The sequence below is a fragment of the Lissotriton helveticus genome, chromosome 1_1, assembly GCF_964261635.1.
Source record: "Lissotriton helveticus chromosome 1_1, aLisHel1.1, whole genome shotgun sequence".
Lineage (NCBI taxonomy): Eukaryota > Metazoa > Chordata > Amphibia > Caudata > Salamandridae > Lissotriton > Lissotriton helveticus.
The window spans coordinates 1,675,553,892-1,675,574,608 of record NC_136057.1 but is presented as its reverse complement, the minus strand read 5'-3'; the positions used below and the strand labels follow the sequence as shown (position 1 = coordinate 1,675,574,608).

The following is a 20,717-nucleotide window of genomic DNA, read 5'->3' as shown; positions in this document are numbered from 1 at the left end:
TGCGTGTTAATCAAATACACTTTTTTTTAATGAACCACTTGGATGCTAATGACAAGGGTAACTCGTCATGGAGTGCCCATTCATTTCAATGGAAATTACAGTAAATGTCCAGGCACGGGCTTAGCATCCAAGTGGTGTTAAGGAAACCTAAACCTATTTTTACATATTTGATGCAAGATGTCTTTAAAAATAAAGGTGTTCCTAAAGTGAAGTGTTGCAGGACACCACCTAAGTTACTCCATAACCTCAGTTTGCCTGCAAATAAATGCTTGCCCGTTTATTTAAAAAAACATTCTAAATATTGGTACTCAGCAAGTAAACAGCAACCTGTGCTGCTATTCACCAGGGAAGGGGGGGGGGGCATGTAAAGGTCAAGAGGGCCACAAGCAGTCCCGGGCTGTACTTTGACTAACTCTGACTTAGACAAAGCCACATCACTCCCTACCACAGGAAACTGTACAGAAAAGATGCCAGATCAAGCTCTTGACCCATGCATACACGGCCCTACACAGCTGCAAATCCGCCTTCTTAAACCACCGCCTGAACTTCCATCAGTCCACCAGACAGCCCTCATCCCTCGAATCAGACGTAGCAGATGTGGAGGTCGCTCCTTCTCCTACCTAGCAGCGATGATGTGGATTGAGCTACCCGTCATCTACAGACCTCCCCATCTCTTCATGAGCTCTGAAAGTCCCTGAAGACGCTGCTATTCGGCTAATCAACTGGACCCTGCCAGTGTCTGGATACCCTCACGGGTGACAAGAAGCGCTCTACAAATCTACTGATTGGTTGATTGATTGATTGACTACAACAATGGTACTGCAATGGCCGCTGTTGTTCCCTGGTGCTTTAGCGGTAGTCGGGTGGCCGCAATATGCTTGGCAGGACTGCTGCAGTCCCGCCAAGCATATTACGAGTTTCCTCTCTGCCACGGTTTTCATGGTGGTTCCTCCTCCTTGAAAACCGTGGGGGAGAGGAAACAAACGTGGCCCTACAGGGTCCCCCTGTGCCTGTGCCATAGGGTGCATGCTGCCCCCTGTGGGCATGCAGCCCAGTTCCTGCACAGCATGGACTCTGCAGTCCATGCCATGCAGACACTGTTTTGGTGTACACATTGCGGTGCCCATTTTTAGGGCACCACCATCGGAACGTAAAAAAAAGCCCACCAGACACGAGAAATACTCGTAATCTGGCAGGCAGCCTGACCACGGTTTTGGCGGTACAGTAGCGGCCGGACCCGGCACGCAACGCCAGACTCTTAATCAGGCCCTGAAAGTCTTACGCCTAATTTTGGTTTCTCTGCAGCCGTGTTAACGTTTTTATCAACAGTCCTGAACAAAGGGCGTTACAGTAGTTCAGGTGAGATAAAATTGTAGCCTGGACAACTTTCTTGTTCGGTTGTTCGGGATGAATCGGGAATACTTTTGCATTCCCCATCCAGTAATATTCTAATATCATCCATCACTGAGTGATACCAGATCTGTTTCTGTGCAGCGGGATGATCTGAATCCCACTTGGGTTTTGTCAAGCATTTTATTAGTCTCCAAACTACTTTTCAGTTGCCAGTTACCAGTATTTTTGCAACGAAAGGCAATCTGGAAATGAATCTATAGTTTGATTGTTAAGAGAAGGTCCAATGAAGGTTCTTTTTGGGTTTCGCCTGCCGAAGGCTGCGCTCTGCGCAGCTCTTCAGCGCAGGTGAAATCCTATGTCGTCAATAAGGACTCCTGGAACGTCCCCCGGCTCTCATTGGTTAGCTCCATAAATGGAGGCTAGCCATTGAGTGCCGGATCTGTCCATCAAGGCTGGACCAGATTCGGGGGCGTTCCGGAGATTTTTTCCCAGGGCGGAGTTACGTTTTTTCCCGTTCCCTCCCCTTTCACTGAAAGTGAATTCAGATGCGCTGTCCATTCCCGCCCCCTCCGTGTGCCTTTCCGCCCCCCTTGCTGTCCTGTGCACGTTTCCCGCCGTCCGTGTCCTCTCCCGCCCCCTCCCGCCGTCCGTGTCCTCTCCCGCCCCCCTCCCGCCGTTCGTGTCCTCTCCCGCCCCCTCCCGCCCCCTCCCGCCGTCCGTGTCCTCTCACGCCCCCAGCGAGTGCCCACCTCGCGATTTCTGCCCGCCTGCCTGCCTAGCGAGGGCCGCCGCGCTGCCCGCGGCGACCCGGAAGTACCTGGCCGGCCGGCCAATCCCTTCGCGGCCGGCCGGAAGTCCCGCACCCGCAGCCCGGGGGAGGGAAAGGGAAGCCTTGCTGTTTGCCGCTTCCCCCTGCCTGGGGGAAGCCTTTGCCGGTGTTGCCGGTCTCCCATGCCTGGAGGGAGACCGGAGAGGAGCCTGACGAGGGTGGAGCGGAGGGGGCGCGGGGCACATTGTGGTGCCCGCCCCCACCGCAAATCCGTACCGGCAGCAAGGAGGAGGGCAGCAGCGATCAGGTAAGGATCAGAGGAAGACGTTAGAACCGTGCAGATCTCACCACCCACGTGAGCCCGTCCCCCCTCCCTGAGCCCGTGTGTAAATGCTTGTCTTTGTCCAGTAGCCGCCGCCAAATTGTAGTTTTATTTCTATGTCAAGCGTATTTCACGGCCTTACAGCACTTCCTCTCGCTTTACGGCTTGCTGTATAGCTCTGTTCGTGGCCGGGGCTCCTTCCCTCCTCCCTTTCTACGCTTCACCAAGTTGGCCGCCGGGGTAAGAGTACGGAGCTGAGGGCCTGGATTAGGAAATCGGTTGCCATCCGCCTCCGTGAAACGGGCAGCGGGTTCAGAAAAGTGTGGCGGTCACTCAGGGTAGTACAGATAGAGTATTTAGATCGGGAGACCCCGGGGGGAGGGGGATACCAGGACTCTGCCCTGTAGGCACTGCCCCAACCCTGCCACACTTCACTGCGAGAGCCGCGGACGGACAGACAAACAGTCACACACAAGCACACACATAGACACAGAGTACACACACACAGACGGCAAGGAGACACAAACACGAGCACACACATTCATCTATGCAAAGGCAGACACACAAAGAGACACACAACTGTGCACAAAGACAGACACACAAACACAAATGCACAAATAGGCACACACACAAACTCACACATACAATACCCACGTTCAACTACTGAAGTACGACACACTCAAACACAAACATACAAAGAGGCACACAGACAACAGATAGCCATGCACAACTCCTCAAACGACAGAGTCACACACGCAGACAGACAGACACAGGGGGGCAGACGCGTCCGACTACTCAGAGACAGACAGGTGCACACAGAGTCACAGAGGACAGAAACACACAGACACACCGACACCCCACACAGGTGCACACAGGCGAAGATTGCAGGATGCCTACACATCTGCACCAATAGGCAAACAGTCACACAAACACACGTCCTGCAGCGCACTGGAGCTGTGCCATTGTGCGGCTGCGACGTTTTCCGCACATTATGGAAGCGCTGCATTTGCTGCATAATTCGTCCTCTGCTCCACCATGGCATGATTCGAACAAAAAACAAATCCGTTTCTATTTCACACACTTCAAACGTTACTAAAGTCGCAGTGACAACTGATGGCGGGCAGTGGAAGCCCCTCGTAAGGTTGTCTTCTCTCCTTTCTGAGGCTTGTTGCTGTGTTTGTGTGTTAAGACGAGCTGCAGACTATTGTTCCCAGACAGTTTTAACGAGGGTAAAAATGACAAAATGATGTCATGCTATCAGCAAATGCGTTGCATGACGCTGCACCATTTGCCTTTTCTTGCCTCATATTTCAGTCAACCCTGCTGCATAATGTGCCCCCCTCCGATGCATAATTCCAGTGCCTTGAGGTTATGTCAGATAAAGCACCCAGCCGAGCCGTGGCTTAGCTGTTCATCCTTCCAATGTCGATACATTGAATATCATCGAGGTGGTTACTCGGTGAGGTGCTCTGGATTATGTAATGAGATCCTTACAATGACACAATCCAGACGGATTGGGCGTCTAGGCGCTAGATTACGCTAATCTAGGAATGGTATTCAGCGACCAGGAGTCCTCAATGCACCCAGCGCGTGTCCCAGCGCCTCTTGGCGCTTCGTTGTAGGTTTGCACTACGGACGGTGTGATTCTATGTGGTGTTTACTACTACGAGCCCGGCTGCTTCATAAAATGTTATTTAATGATTGTGGTTTAATTACACTAAAATACACATTGGTAAGCCATACCCTATCCATCCCTGGGCCCTAATAACACCTTACTGTAGCTAGCTGCCACCCTGAGCCGACCCTAAAAACGCCTTACTGCCCCTAAACACTTCCTATGAGTGACCCTTAAAACTCCCCACTCCCCGCACACTGCCCACGCATGAGGCCTACAATCTGCCCACTGCCCCTGCGCACTGCCCCTCTCTGAACCCTAAAGGCACTTTTGTGCAGTTTTAAGAAGCACAAACTTGGCCACGGCAGTTGGAGCCCTTGGATTATATAATAGAGGGGAGGAGGCATGTTTTTTAGGCCCAGGGAGATTATGTGATTTTTTTGGTCAAGAATCACACAGTATATTGGCGCAAGGCGTTCAGCTGTGCTATTTGGCACCCCATTTGTAGGGTGATTAGATTGAGTGTATTTTACCGTTAAAGGACCTAGCACACTAGTGTAACCAGGTGCTGTATGTAGCACACGGACATACCAATAAAGGGAATTTAAACTGCATAGCTGCGCTGCTCTAACTTTTCCAAAGGCGAAACCATTGCATTGTAAATGCTTGTTTAGAAAAGGGATGATTTGAGCATCCTTCCACTGTTAGGGGCAGATCTGCTATGTTAATTGACAGAATACACAGATTTGTAAATATTGGTGCCAACGTGTCCAATACCAGGTGGAAACAGGAGGCAGGACAAGGATCTATTGGCTATCCCAATTTTATTGTTAGCATTGATGCTTGTACGGTATTAATGTGTAATGTTTCAAAACATGACCGTGTCGAATGAGGGGGTGCTTGAGGGTTTATAAGAGCCATCTCCCCAAACTTATTGCAGTTTAAATTTTTACTGATGGAATTTATATTTTCATTAAGAAAACTGAGAAAGCTTCACACACGTCAATGGGTACCACAGGCTCTGACCTGAAGGAGGGGAAACATATGTCTTTTAATACTGTACTGAGCATCTGAAATTTTAATTGAGTAGTAAGTTTTCATAGTTCACCTGCAAAGTTTTTTTTAATAAGTTTTCAGTTCAAATTTATCATTATTGGTATCCTCCTTGGAAAACGTTCTTCTCCAACTTCGCTCTAGAATCTTACAGCAGTTTTTAGTAGACACCAATCTTGTGGTGTATCATGGTATTAGGGAGTGCGTCTTTTTGTCGCTTTTTATTTTTTGTGGAGCGATAGACTCCAACGCACCAGTGATCCATCTAACAGTCACCTTTGCCAGCTGGATTCCATCCCCACTGTTCTCCCTGCACAAGGGAAGGCGGTCATTCAGGGCTTCATTAAAAGTACACGCCATAACTTATGATTATGAGCGTCCAATCAACTGGGGCCTTGTAGATCATCTTGGGCTATGTTGTATTTTAACTTTCATTTGCAAAGACTAATAGTAGTCTGACCATAGCAGATTAATTAGAATTGCCACTGTCAATAAGTTGTTTCCCATAACGACTCAGTCAATAAGATGTACTTTCTTGTGTGTGGAAGAAAGGACTCGTTGCTCCAAGTTTAACGCCTTAACCGCGGCGGTTTTTCCGCCGCAGTGCGGGCGTTCTAAAGGGTGGGCGGGGCCGCCTCAGCCGTTGGACGTGCGCAGCACCAGGAAGGTAGCGCTCGCGACGTCCAACAGCCGACTGCAGCACGCAACGGGTTAATGCTGACATGAAATTAAGTAAATCCTTCATATCACAATTACTCCTAATGTGCCACCAAGTATGGAAATCCCCCATAATACATACATTGGATGACTTTAATAGATATAGGGTAACAAAATCTGCTAAGTTACTTCCAAAATTGGAGCAGTAAGTATATGGTAGCTCTATTAATAGGACAAGTAGTGGTAGCTTTCTCCGAGAGCTTTATAGACAAAAGCAGTGTTTCTGCCTGGTTAAAATCTGTCCAGTCCCCCTATGAGATTTTTAGGTGCGACCAGTAAATTATGCTAGGCCCCCGCCCGCCCATTTCTCCTAATCATCTTGTACCCCACAAGGATTGCAGCATGTCGGTCTGGACCTGACCAACCCTTGACCCAAGTTTCTGTAAGTTATAAGGGGAAACATCCTTTACCCCGCATGCGTTACTCCGCGAGCCATTACACCACATTTTTTGCACAGCAAAATATTTTACAACGCAGGGCTTTACACCGCAAACTATTACAAAACATTCCCCAAAGTAAAGTCCCAGTGGAGTTAGAAAAGTAAATTGGGTTGTAATGGAGAAGGGGTTGTAATGGATTGCGTTGTAAAGCCCTGCATTGTAAAAGTTTTTGCAGTGTAAAAACTGTGGGGTAATGGCACGCGGAGTAAAAGTGTGTGGGGTAAAATGAGTGACAGTTAAGTAACACGCCCTTTAATTTCGGGTCTGATGTCACACTATAAGCCTCCACCTTATATTCTGATGTGGTACTTTTTTTGCTTATTACTCCATTTAGCTGGTTCAATTTCTAATACATTTTAGTCTTGAGTAATTCCTCCCATAAATACCTAATATGAGGGTTTGAATGGGAAGCATGTCTGGCGCCTGGCGCTTTCAGAACGCTTAGGGGTGAAGATCAGCTTGCCTTTGGCACGATTTCCACTTGCCAGTTACGTGCCCACTGAGCTGACGCGCAGCTAAAGCTTCTAAATAGCGGAGTGGTGGGCAGCACTTGGAATACTAGCCCACCGAACAAGATGTTGGGGTTACCAAAAGAGCCCAAAAACTAATCGTGGAGAGTGGGCTTAGTCACCAATAATCTGCTTTTTGCATCCATCTTGGGCACTTCAGAAAAATAAAGTGCAAGGTGCAAAGATAATGGTAATTGGTAACCAACTCATAAAACTTTCCGTCAACTTATTGCTTTGTCATAGATCGTTACCTAATCACAAGTTATATTCCCTTTCCACACAAGTTTAAAGGTTAAACACACAACGTCAAGCTGCAAGAAAGGCAGAAACCTATGATATAAAATTCAAAAATATGTCATATCTAACATTGATTACGTTTAAGCTCCCACTGAGAGTTGAGGTCTTGAATTCTGATGTGTGGGGTAACAGATTTTATCAGGTGCATTAAAGATCCCACTCCTGTCCAGGGAAATCATAATTGGGCCCTTAATGGCCAAAGGACCCCACAAATATGTATGTATCCAGGGACTCACAAACCTCAGGATGGTTCTGGGTCACATATGCCCCCTATTCATTCGGGTGAGTTGTAGTTTCACTCCTCCAGCAAGTGTGTTCCTCTCTTTCTCAATATCCACATCTATTCTAAAGGAACATGTATTCCTAATGCTGTCTGTTATGAATCATTGTAAAGCGCAACATTACTTAAGCTCTCAGCTCTGTTTCACAATGAACTCATATTCCATTGCTATGTTTCCTCCTCTAACTCGAACCAAATCTGCCCTGTCTGTCTTCACTGTCTGCAAATACGTGTTGCATTTATTGCATGCCTAACACCGAACCTTATGGACTCATCGGGCCCAACTGATAGTACCTTTTGAGCACTTGGGGCCTTTTTAGGTGTATAAACCTGTACTCTGCATGGAGATATGGATCCAACCATGCAAGTTTTTTCTAGGGGGTAGGAGGGATTTCCCCGCAAGGAAACTGTTTATCTATATGTTGAAAATAACATATTTGTGTTCATCAAAGGTAAGCCTGCAGGCAGCATGGCTGCTGTAAACCCACAAGAAGAATAAAGTCCTGGAAACGGACTGTTCCTTGGTGACCTATAGTTTTATTCGTTTTCAGTACCTAGTTGTAGAGTTTTATGGACATTCCCGGAATTGAAAAATCTCAAAAAATAGTAGGCCACTTAAGTTTTTGAGAATAGGGATTTTAGCGTCTCTGTTTGCCCAATAGCTAGATGTGATTTTTTGCAAAGTGTCAGTGATTGTCTGCAAGGCTGAAATGTATTCCATTTGGCTCTACTTTCCTCAGTCACTGCACGTGCCAACAAGTGACATACCTTCCCAAAAGGCATGAAGTACTGCTCGATGTGAGGGCCCTCCACCTTCTCGGGCTTCTCGCTGTCATCCGCAATGATAATCGTGACCTCAGGATAAAACTTCCGGATACTCGCTATCAGCGTCCGCAACTTGTCATAGCGAAGGAAGGTTTTTGTGGCAATTGTGACCAGCGTGCTGATGTTATAATCCACTAGAGAGTGGGAAGGAAGAGAAAGCGAAAGTGTCTGAGAACCACAAATCGAAAAAATATATTTTACATTTAGAAAGATGGCCTCCATTCAAAAACCTTTCACTTCCAGGTTAACAGATAGTTACTGGCCGATGCAGAAATTAGAGGCTTACCCAGTGGTCGAAGTGGGGAATAAAAAGTAGGGGAACTGTGGGTGGAGAATCAGGGGGCAGGAATAACTGAAGATTGGATCAGTGGGCGGAGTCAGGAGTGTGGCAAGAAATCGCAAAACATACCATTTTTTTGTACGTTTATCATTTCACTGACCAGTAGCAGCTTATAACGTTATTTAATTCAAACAATGGATAAACATGTTTATTTGAGGTTTAATTCAGGAACAGCAAATAATCTTCGGAAATACAGGTTCATGTAAAGCGTGCGAAATATAAGCAGGAACAATGGCATGGGCGCAAATTCAGGACGGTGAGTGTAAAAATTCAGGACAAGGGGTCAAAATTCAGGACAAAAATTCAGGACAGGAGGTCAAAATTCAGGACAAAAATTCGGGGCAACAGGTATGCTTTGCAGACACATCAGTGGATGTCATGCAATAGTATTTAAATAAATAGGCAAGGAACATAAGTACAAGTCACTTCTCCTACCCCGTCACTGCTCATTCCCGGTCATTTCCCCTGCCCTGTCACCACTACTGCCCGTTCACTGCTCCTGCCCATTCACTGCTCCTGCCCATTCACCGCTTCCGCCCGTTCACTGCTCCTGCCCCGTTCACCTCTCCTGCCCCCTTCACCGCTCCTACCCCGTTCACTGCTCCTACCCATTCACCGCTCCTACCCATTCACTGCTCCTGCCCCGTCACTTCTACCTGCTCCTTCACTTCTCCTGCCCTGTCACTTCTCCTGCCCATTACTTCTCCTGCCCGGTCACCTCTACCTCCCCATCGACTCTCCTTTCCTGTCTCCTCTTCTGTCCCTTCATTACTCCTGCCCAGTTGACTCTGTATAACATCGATAAATTTCACATGGTGGCATAAGTTCCCCACAGTACTCTGTCTGGGGAAAGCTCCTCTGTAATCACTAACTCAGCATGATATGCCAAAGGCAGAAGGCGGCGCATTGTCATTCGAAAGGGGATAATCAGCCTTAATCGGAATGACAATGGTGCTGCCCTCAGTCTGTGCGAGCTCAGGGAGGGGCTGCTGCAGCCTCTGGAGTTCAACAGAGAAGTGCAAGCTGCTCCAAGAAGCTGAAAGAAAACGTTATTGTTTTTAAGTTGGACTATTCCTGCCGTCCCGGGATGCTTTTTTGAAATAAATAAGTAGGGGAACGGACTGAAATAATTTTTAAAAGTAGGGGCACGCCGTGCCCTTCCGATCCTGCCCACTTCTACCACTGGGCTTACCTATATGTTGCAGACATTCCAGCTCACTAGGCGCTACCTTGTGTCACACGTAATTAGCTAATATCGCAGGGCCACCTGCTGTGGAGCCGATATAACACAGGGGCATATTATCAAGAAACGGAGTTAAAATTATCGCCGGTTTAGCGGCAGAAAACTGCTGCTAAAACGGCGATAATGGGCTTGATAATATGCCCTGGAGAATCCCAATGGAAGCCCATGTTCTGGTGTCAACATGGGCTTCTATTGGAATTCTCCAGGGCATATTATCAAGCCCATTATCGCCGTTTTCTGCCGCTAAACCGGCGATAATTTTAACACCTTTCTTGATAATATGCCCCACAGTGTGCACACAATTAGCTGAAAACCCCTGCACAGAGCAGGTTTCCAGCTAATTGTTTGGAGGTTCTGCTAAGCTGATGTCCCTTACAGTAGTGGCTGGTATGTGGGGGGAACGGTGAAGCGGGGGGCAGAACTGACAACAAATAAACATTAATATATTTTTTTTAAACGTACCTTCTGCATGCTGCCTGGTGCTCTTTTCCATGTCCTCGCTGCAGCACAGGTTCCCAGCCTCCCCTGCGGCCAATCCTGACGCTGCACTTATGTTTGAAAAGCTGCGTCAGGATTGGCCTGAACGTTGGGAATTTGCGCTCCCAGAGAGACTGGGAGCCTGTGCTTTGCTTTCTCCAACTCAGCAATGCAGCTGGGTCGGCGACGGCTCAGTGTGCATGTTGATTTGGCCGGCCTGAGACAGCCGGCCAAACCAACATCTGCAACCACTCCCTCCGCCACTGCCCTTGAAATGGCCCCTCCCCCAAAACTAGCCCAGCCCTCAGAACCTTATCTGGCAATCCCTTAATGTTACTAAAGGGCAGTAAGCTTTAAAAAGAGATTTTTTTCATTTTCTAGGCAACAAGCTATTTCTTTTCATAGGAGCATTGGTTTAATGCAAAGAAAATCTCTGACATTTGCGTCTGCCCCTCTCCCATCACAGAATTTAAAAAAAGTTTAGCAACAGAGCTTGCTTCACTGCTTACAACTTACAGCTGGAGGAGGATCCTGGATTGTACAGCTTTGGTGTGGCAGGATTCCGGATTCGGATGCTGAAGGCTGTCCGATGATTCTCAGTCTCAAACTGCACTGGAAAACAAGAAAGCACAAGAAGTGGATATGAAGGCCCTCTCGACCGACAAGCACCATCCGGTGAACTAGAAGATGTGCTCTAGTGATTAAAAGGTCTGATCTAGGGTTTGACGGCAGAGTAGTCTTCATCGGGATGGTAGTGAACAATTACCTCCAGCATCCTGTCAGTACTCCCCCCCCACAAATTTCGAGATGAACACTGGCCCAGGGGTAAACTGTACAGCAAAATGAACTCTTGTAATGGCAGCTCTTTTCAATGTACTAAAAGTTTGGAGGGCATCCGCCATTGGTTTCCATAGATGCTCAACTAAAGTTTTACAATTTTGTTTTTTCAGAAACAAACTCCCAAAGCGTAAGTTTGTTTCCGCTAAAGAAAGAAGAAATGACCCCACCACCCCATACCCTGGGGGTTTTCACCCAGGGCATGGCGGTTATTTTTGTTTTATTCCCGTCCTTTATTCCCAGGTTTTTCCTGCCCTTGACGGAGTGGAAAAACAATACATTACACCATGCATCCTAAATAGGGCAGGCGTGTGATGTCCTTCTTACGACCGACCATACGATAAAGAGGAAATATTCTGTCAACTGAGCAAAGGGGGTCCTTCAATGGAATAGTTAAGTGCCTCCCAATTCTAAATGAGGCGAGAGAACCGAGGATTTGAAGGGCAGAGTACTCTGTTGCTTTTGTCCCAGAATACCTGTTAGCCAAATTGTAAATTGAGCCTCCGGTTGCCTGAATGAGGGTCACGATTTCTTATCCTGGCTTCCAAAAATTGACCAAATTGCGTGATCTTAGGCAGATCCATTTTTCAGCTTTTGTTGCCCCTCCTATTTGTTAAAACAGGGAATTATATTTTACTCTATATGCACTAGGCCTCACACTGGAGACAGGCACCTTCCCTATCTTCAAAGCAGAAGAAATGTATTTCCTACTAAAGAAACGTTTTTACTGAACTTACCTCTCCAGCCCCCCTAAAAGAAAGCTGCACCCGCCACCCACAACATTTATATTTATTTTTATATAGTGCCAGCTCGATCTGAAGGTATTGGAGAGCTTTACATGAGCACCAGTTATATTAGACAAGGACACATTCATTTTTTTGTTTATGCTTTTTTAGACATTGAGAAATTAAGTGATTTGTCAAAAATCACACGATGCGGATGTTGATATTGGTGTAAAGTCAAAGGGAGGGGCCCTACTATCCAAGGGACAGGGTGCCCACTATAGTAACAGTAAAAAAAAGGGGTTAGATATCTGCCCAATTAGAAGTCTCATAGAAGGGTGAAGGACGTACACCTGATTGCGAATAGAAGACGCTCTCCTTCATCGGTATGAATATTATGTGGAGGTATGTTTATCAATACGAGAATGATATAAGGACATATCGTTGCAATTTAGTTGCACATAGCTGATCCTATAACAATGCAGGACAACACTGTGATCATATTTTCTATATATCCTTTTTCTTTTTAAGATTTTAAATAAAGCCTAAGAGAACACATGCCGAACTATCAGCCATCGCAGGAAACATATGCTTGAATAAAATATATATGGCTGCTTAAGGAGAAACACAGCAAGGTAGGCACAATAGACACAACAGATTGAGGACCTGCTGCCCCTTTTTTGTTGGTCCAAATGTTATGTTTCATACTATCCACATGAAGTCATCCACCAGAGTGGACTTATAGGTCCTATTCTTTTTTCTTTTGCTTTGTAATAGGTTTTTATGAAAATAGAGACCCATGTATGGTCCAGGTTGACCTATCCTATTACGCACTGTAGCGTGACGACTATTGATCCAGGTGCGGTAACTTCACTTATAATAGGATGTTACTTGATATTGTCCACTATATGGAGACATAAGCTTATTGTGTTCACATTTTAAATTTAGATATCCAAAATCTAACGAAAGAGCCAAAAAATAACAAACAATCAGATATTAAGCTCTGGGTTTAACTATATTTTTAAGGTATGAGCCTTTTAAATGAAATTTAAGAAAACCTTTTAGATATAATGGCATTTACAATGATGGTCTGTTGATATAATTAAATGAAATAGACAAATAATATAAAATGTAAAAAAGATGTTAGGTTACTAAAGCCTTATCTTTAAAAATGCAGTGTGTTTGATTCTGGATTTTGGATTGAGTGGTGGGATAGATAGCTTTTATATCGAGAACCCTACTGTAATTATAAATGTAACTGTTTTTAACAATATGATGTATAGTTGTGTATAATTGGGAGGAAACAATGGTTTGCTGTACTGTTCGATTAATGTGTCATGAATTATGCAATTTTTAAATAGGGGAATATTTCGCTGATACACTGTGTGAGAAGTTGGCCTGATAGGTGATGTTTCCAATTCTGGAACCACCTATTATCAGACCAAACAATCCCTTATGGTGTCTGGTTGTAAGTCAACCTTATTAGACAAGCTATCCTAGGGGTAGCATGGACTAAGCAGCCTAAAGGCTTAACTTAAGAGGTCGTGTTAAGCGAGCTGTTTTACCACATACAATCCTGTAATATCAAATGAAAGGACACCACACAAGTATATATAATAAAAATATATGTGTTTATTACTAAAAACAATCCCCAGTATTCTTTATGAATAAAGGGGCACAAGCGTTAAATCAAAAGCACTGTTTAAACATACAAGTTGCACAATTATGGATGAGGGCGGGTGGCCACTCAAACCATATACTAAACAAGTGGTATGAGAGATACCAATCGAGCAGTGGTTAGGCCTAGGGCCTAGGGAATCGCTGGGAGCAGTCAGGACAAGCAGTGCTGAAGTCGGGAATGGCCCTCGGGATTCGGGAGATGTGCGGAAAGCGCACGCATGCACCAATGTTAACCAATGGTGCGTAAAAATGACAAAGTTAGAGTTTTAGGACACTTCCGCTGAACCTAGAGGAACAAAACTTAACACACAGACCCTAGAGATGTGCACCAGTGTGGGAACACCGGCGGAGCAAAGTTACCTCACCCACAGGAAGTGGGTGCACAGGGTCGAAGTGGCGTCGGGTTTTGACACGCAGGCTCTTGGTGCTTGAAGCTGAAAGGGCTGCAGGCAGGTTGAAGATGAAGTGTCCGGTGGAGTCCAAAGGTGGACTCAAGTTGAAAAGTACCTGAAAGCAGAGGGGACAGAGTCTGGGTCACTCAGCAGTGACCAGGGTGGAACCAGGATGGAACCAGGCAATGTCGGGCGCAATCAGGTGGTCGTCGAGGAGCTTCTCTCCGCTGTCACGTGGGCTCTGGGGCATCTGCGACGTCCAGGAGCAGGTCACGATCTGTCCCACGCAGGCTCTCACCGTCGGTGCAGTCGGCTTCAAGTTTGGAGCAAACAACACTTGGCAAGAGCAATCCACGCGGGATCGGAAGATTGCTTCTCACTCGGACCAGGAAGGTCAGAGTCAGGGCTCCTTTTCAGGGGAGCTGGTGTGGATCTGGAGCAACCAGATTCACGAGTCTTCTTTGTAGTTTCGTCGGCACAGGGACCACTAGCCAGCTGGCAAGTGACCGGGCCAACGCGTTGAGCCAAATGGAGCAGAAGGGCCCCACGCAGCACTCGTCGAGTGTGGAGGGCTGAACTTCGGCTCAGGAGTAGCTCAGGGTGGGGGCTTCTCAAACCCCGGTGCACAGCTTCGAGGGTCACTCGTGGGCTGCACAGTCAGCGTCTCGTGGTCAATTCAAGATGGCGTGCCCCACGCTTCCGGTCGCCTCCACGGGTCTCAGCTTTGCAGGGACTGTGGATCGGGCTGTTGGAAGGCAGGCAGGCTTGATCTCGTCGATCTCAGTCGCTCGAGTTCCGGCGGGAACTGCAACTAAGTAGACGTCGAGGGCTGGATGGTGCCTGCTGCTGCAGGGTGGTCACTCCTTGACCACAAGGGAGATTCTTCGGGCTTCCACGTTGAGATGGAGGGCGAAGGGTCCAGAATTTCGTTTCAAATGTTTCTTCCAGGAAATCTGATGTGCATTGGCACTGCTCCCACTCTTATTCCAATCTGGGGGGCGTGATTACCTGCTAGGTCCCCCCCTATGGGTGGGACCCAGGAAGGGGGTGGATACACCCCTTTCCTTTGATCCAGGCCGCCCTGGCACGAGGGCTGGAGTGCCCCAGAACCGGTTTGGCCGGATTATGCAAGGGGCAGCCTTGTGCGCCCCAGGCAGTGTCTGGTTTCTTTCAGACCTCCCTGCTACAATCCACTATCTCCTGTCTGGAGGGCGGTGACACCCTCCTGTGACAGGAAACCCTTTGTCCAGGACCCATTTGGCCGAGTTTCGGTCAGCTGCAGGGGTCCAGACATTTGTCTGTGGCAGAGGCATCCATTTTGTGGATCTAAGGTCTTTGGAGAAATTAACCGCATTACAGTAAAGGAACATGTCTTACCCCTCTAGAGGGGTGGAATGCTATCCCCGTCGCCAGAACTGGCGAGGGGATAGTATTCCAAATCGTATGACACCTTACACGACATGTTTTGATAAAGCCAAACCAGAGTTGCTATATAACCGCGAGGATTATAAGGCACTTAAGAGTATATGGTATGGCATTATCCTGAAACAGCTTAGGGAGTTGTTCCCGACAGCTGCAGACAGGCTCAGCTCATGCCAGAGCTCCATCTCACATTAAACCACGCACTCTGCCTCCAGGATTGATGAGGCCTTCCATAGGAGTGGCTCACAGGTTTATATGGGTCCAGATATAGGGTTAGATAAAGGTATACTATACCTAAGTAAGGGGTGTTTACACCACCTTACCCCAGCTGAGTGATCAGCCAGTTGTGTCAATTTAAGAACCAGCCAGGGGTGGCAAAAGAAATGCTGCAGCCCCTGGTAGGCCTTGGTGGCCCCTATGCCCTGGGCACCTATAGTGCACTATACAGGGGCTGACAAGGAGTCCATTTCCAATTGTGGTATGTACCTAGGGTACATGGAATCCATTTTACAGAGAGAGCAGATGGCCTGGGACCCTGATTAGCAGGGAACCAGGTCAACTAAGTCAAAAAAACCAGCTAAACACAGGCAAAAAATCTGGGGTAACCATAGTCAGGTAGCCACCTTCCTACACACTGTTTTTGATAGAAGTATTTTACTCGTTTCTAATACAGGTACACGTGATTTTTGTGCTACTTACGACAAAGAGACAATCGTAATAAAGTCCTGATGAAGGTGGTGCGTAAGCTGTTTGCACACCGAAACGCGTCGACGCTTCTGGGGTGTTAGATTCGAGGAACTATTGAGTCTAGAGATATTCCATGTGATATAACTACAACATAGATTCTATTGAATTAACGAGATTTTTGAGGATTTTTAATGTCACTTGTTATTGTCTCTTCGTGAGTGTATGATAGGAAATGTTTTTATGAATTATGAACAAGCCTTTCAGTTTTTTGACATAAATTGTTTGAACCATTGACCGACATTAATGTATATTGAATTAAAATTGTGAAATTCTTTTAATAATTTGTTTATGTTTATAATTATATGTGGGGTTATCGGCAGTATATAATTGAGAGAAGAAGCTTGTATGGTAGATGGTTGAAAGCTGATCAGAGTGGGTGAGTCAATCCAAGAGAAAAACCTTTTTTTTATTGATGTTGATATTGGGCCTCCTGTTCCCCATGATCTTGCTGATGTTGCGTGACCCTGCATTTTTTCCCATCAGACTTTTACCTAGAACTATCAGTTTTTGACTGATCATTTATGTTATCTGGCATTTCCCTTTGGGCGGCAGGCATTAGGGAATGTTTTATGAAGGTCCAAGGCCACCTCAGTAACTTGTTCTAATTCCCAAGGGTTAATTGCAGCAGTAACGGGGAGGAGGAGGGGTTTATAGGAGGTGGGAGAGAGAGAGAAGAGAGAGAGAAGAGAGAGAGGAGAGAGAGAGAAGAGAGAGAGGAGAGAGAAAAGAGAGTTAAGAGAAGAGAGATAGGAGAGAGAAGAGAGGGTGAGAGAGGCGAGAGAGAGGAGAAGAGAGGGAGAGGAGAAAGTGAGAGAGAGAGAAGAGAGAGAAAAAAGAGAAAGAGAGAGAAGAGACAGAGAGCTCACACGGTGTGGTTACCATTTTTGCTAGAGATGTTTCTGGTTCCCAGCCCGGTCATCACCGTGAGGGACAGACGCTGTGCTACATGCCTCTCACGACTTCTAGTTGAGGAGTGGTGGACGTAACACCTTTGTCATGTGGGTCTCACGCTGCTGGTCCTCTTGGTTTTTGGCTTACTTTCTCTATCGGCTGCTCCTGCTATCTGCTGTCCTTTTGGCAGTGCTTTATTTGTAAAATAATGAGTGCCGGTGCCCAGAGCTTTAAAAGGAAATATAGAAGTGCTGGTACTCGCTGTCCAGCAGTACCTGTTTGCTTCTAAGATGTGACGGGTCTCTTCCATTAAATGTTTTGCAGCAGTGCTGAGAAGTGCAGGTACTTCCCCTTTCAAGATGAATAAGTTTGGGTACTCAGTACCGGCCAGTACCTGCCCATTTAAAGCACGGACGGTGCCCAAATCACTGCTCAAAAGACAGCGGCCGGTTCTATTAAATGTCCCCGGACAAAAGACCAAGGCTGCGTAGTCCTGAATTCACCTTATGCCTCTCTAATTCACCATCTAACACTCACTGTCCCTTTATTTTACTCTTGCTGGCTCCTGCTTTCTTCCTGTTTCTTACTCGTTTGTGTGTTTTTCCCTCGCTTGCTCTCGAGCAATGTCTAAAAAAGAAAAATAGGTGCCGGTGGCCCCCACCCACCAGTTCAAATTAATCACTGCCTTTTGTCCTGCAAGGCTGAAGAAATGACCGGCAGGCAATGGTTCAAGTGGGGAGTGGTTGGACGGTGGGTTTTGGAAACAGATGGTGCTATCCCATGTTGTGCAGGTTTTTCCACTTTGCAGTTTTCAGCTCTGCACTCTTGTTCTGTTTTCTTACACATACAGACTTGCATTTTACCTCAAGTGGTTTTTACCTGATATGCATACTTCTTGACTGCTCTAAGGACCCTCAGGTTTGTGCTTCCAGAGAATTCAAGTCTCACTCACTGGGAGCCTCACAAATTTGATGATCAGCTTATGCTCTCACTGTCAGCAAGTTCAATGTCACACCTGATGAGATGGAACAGAAACTGAGCTGTAAATGTGGCTTTCTTCAGTGCTCTACTTAGTGAAGAACAGCTTCAAGAAGCGGAAAAGACTTCAGGATGAGACCACACCAAATGTGGAGCCCACCACCTGACTTTTTAAGTTGATTGGAGGAATTGCTTTGGACACATCAGAATGCTGCTCCCTACTTTTCTAAGATGCGTCTGTTTTAGTGAGGTTGTTTTGGTGTTACACTATTAATTTTACATTCATTTCTATTTTTTTATTTTCACTTCTTGTATTTTCTTGTGTTGTCACTAATGCCAATCAGTTCTCACTCACCAACATTTTCCCAGCGTGAGAGCTCATGATCTTGGGTGTTTATAGGGCAGAGCCTTCCATGGTACAGGTTACCTGTCTGTTCGGCAAAGCTTGGTGGATCCAGAAAATCTGGGGTGTAGGTCCTTGTGGTCCATCAGTTTGCTAACATTTATTAGCTATGCATTGACTGAAATGATCAGTTCTCGAAGATACTTGGTCCTTGGTTTTGGTGCCCTCTGGCACTGTGCTCGGTTGTGATTTTTGCTTCAGTTGTAAACAGTCATGGCCTCTGTGCCTCTATCTAAATTTAAAGGCAGTCGCGTGTGCCCTAATGGTTCAGGTCTCTGCTTCTTGATGTGAGGGCTTCAAGTTCTGTCTATAATGATATTTCTAAATCTTGTCTTGTCAGCTTTGTTAATGGTTGTCTGATCCTGCCAACAGACGCCCTGGAAATATCCTCAACTTGGAATTCAGTCAACAACCATTGACTCTTGTTAGCTTTTCCTCAATGTTAGTAGGAGGTGAGTCTGCAATGTTCTTTCCTAATTGCTCCACTATGTAATTTTCGGACTGCTTCATGGATTTTTGTGTACCAGCCCCCCTCCTCACATGGCGAGTCCCTTATAACTGGCTCTGCGCCCTCCCTGGCATCTTCAGCATGAGATGACTGTATTCCCGGTGGGTAAAAGTATGTGGGTGCAGCTAACAAGTTTGGCCTTGAGTCGCACCTGTTTGCTCTCTGACCCCAGACTAGCTGATGCCGCCCTCAGGATTTAGGGCAAGGGTCCTTAAGTTGGGGTTTACCCAGAAAATATGAGGCACTTTTATTGTCCCCTGTCCACTCCTCTGAGCGGTGCTTCCTGGGCCATTGTTGTGGCCTTATATTTATGAGGTTTGGCATGAGCGCGAGAATCTTCATGTGTGGCATTACGCATCTCCTTCACCTATAATTCTTCTTGCATAATTTTTTATTAAATGTCCCTTGAGGCTCAGGCTGGTCCTGTACTGATGCCGGTGGGAAATGGTGCTGGTATTTCCAGGGCAGGGGACTATTACTTCCTTTGGGTATTTGCTCTGTGCACCCCTCTTTATTGTACCTTATGCTAGGTGAGGCTGTTGAAAGGGGTCCCACTGTCTGGTTTCCTGGGAGCTTTTGCCCTTTGCTTTTTTCCCCTCCACATTTGCTACAATTGAGGGTTCAGTTTTTTTCAACTTCTATCAGTTGCCACATTGACCCAATACCCGTAGCACATGCCTCTTGCCCTTCTGGCAGGCATTGGTCTGCCGCTACTCCCTGTGTGATCCTTTCTGTCATTTCTTTTTAGATACTGACTACTGAGCCTGTAGGTTTGTAATATTTTCTGAGATATGCATGCCTCAGAGAAGCCCAGCTTTAGCGAGCTCCGTCCAAGCTTGCACAAATATGGCCCCCAAAGTTCAAAGAGCGTGCACTTTTATGTTGGCCCTTTGTGACTGTAGTTAGTTACTTCCCATGGTTCTTTCCTCTCACCACAGGATTGCAATGCATGGTATATGGAGCTCTGATGCATGGGACCTTTGCATAGGTGGGTGCCCCTCGTGGCTCATGGGTGTTCTTGCTTGTGTTCTAGGGTGTTGCTGCTTGGCTTAGCTCGTGTTGTTAGTTAACTGCATGGTGAAGGTCCAGAGTGAGCAGTATAAGCTTATAAAGATATGGCTGTGATGAGAAAGAGGGATGACGTCCTTAAGTTTGTCATAAGTTTGCCGAATTCTTCATTACTCCAAAGCTAAGTCTGCCTCATCCGAGCCCTACGCCTGACCCAGTCTTTCTATCTCCTTGGTTTCCAGGCATGCACAAGATGCTTTCTGTGGTAATGAGCGTGTGAGAGTGGTCTGTGGCCTTCTTATAACCATAAAGACAAAGATAAAAAATTGAATGGGGTTTTTAGTTTAATAGGGAAGAATCTCATTTTGTTTTGGAGCAATGAAATTGCCGGTTCCAGGGTAAGGCTTCACTGTTGGAAAGAAAAGGCTATGATGAGGAAGATTGAGTAACGTACCTACTACCTCTACCCCTCGTTTCCAAAACCCTGCAAGACTAGCTATGTCATTTTCCTGCTTTACAGCACAGATGAATAATTTGCCTTTCATTCTTGGCACAGTATGTTACATCATTGGTGGCAGGCAGAAGCCGCACAAAGGCTCAGCTTATTTTGGGCTTTAAGGCCCAAGAAGACTTAAGCTGAGCCAGAGTCAGGCATCAGGCTTCAGCCTTGCTTGAAACTCAATGGTTTGCCTAGAAGTTCTGTAAAAACAGAGTAAAAATTGGAAGTGTGTCTATTTGTGGACATTTATGATCCTACGCTATGTCTTTAACACAGAAATAGTGCTGAAAACTGCACCTATATACACTCATTTTTAAACATTTTCTCAGAGGGAGAATTTCCCCCGAGCATCCTTGAAGACAAGGGCTCGTTTGCTTTGCTCGTTCGTGT

The 20,717-nt window shown here is 46.4% G+C and overlaps 1 protein-coding gene across 10 annotated transcripts in view; it reads right to left on the bottom strand.

Moving 5' to 3' along the window:
• The window catches only part of B4GALNT1 (beta-1,4-N-acetyl-galactosaminyltransferase 1), a 702,884-nt gene that overhangs the window by 65,675 nt on the left and 616,492 nt on the right, over positions 1-20,717 (bottom strand). For all 10 annotated transcript variants that reach the window (XM_078688946.1, XM_078688955.1, XM_078688950.1 and 7 more), the window contains 2 exons: positions 10,757-10,852; positions 8,124-8,314 (listed from right to left, as the gene is read on the bottom strand). In XM_078688946.1, the coding sequence (XP_078545072.1) occupies positions 8,124-8,314; positions 10,757-10,852 (287 nt within the window). The remainder of the gene's footprint in view (positions 1-8,123; positions 8,315-10,756; positions 10,853-20,717) is intronic.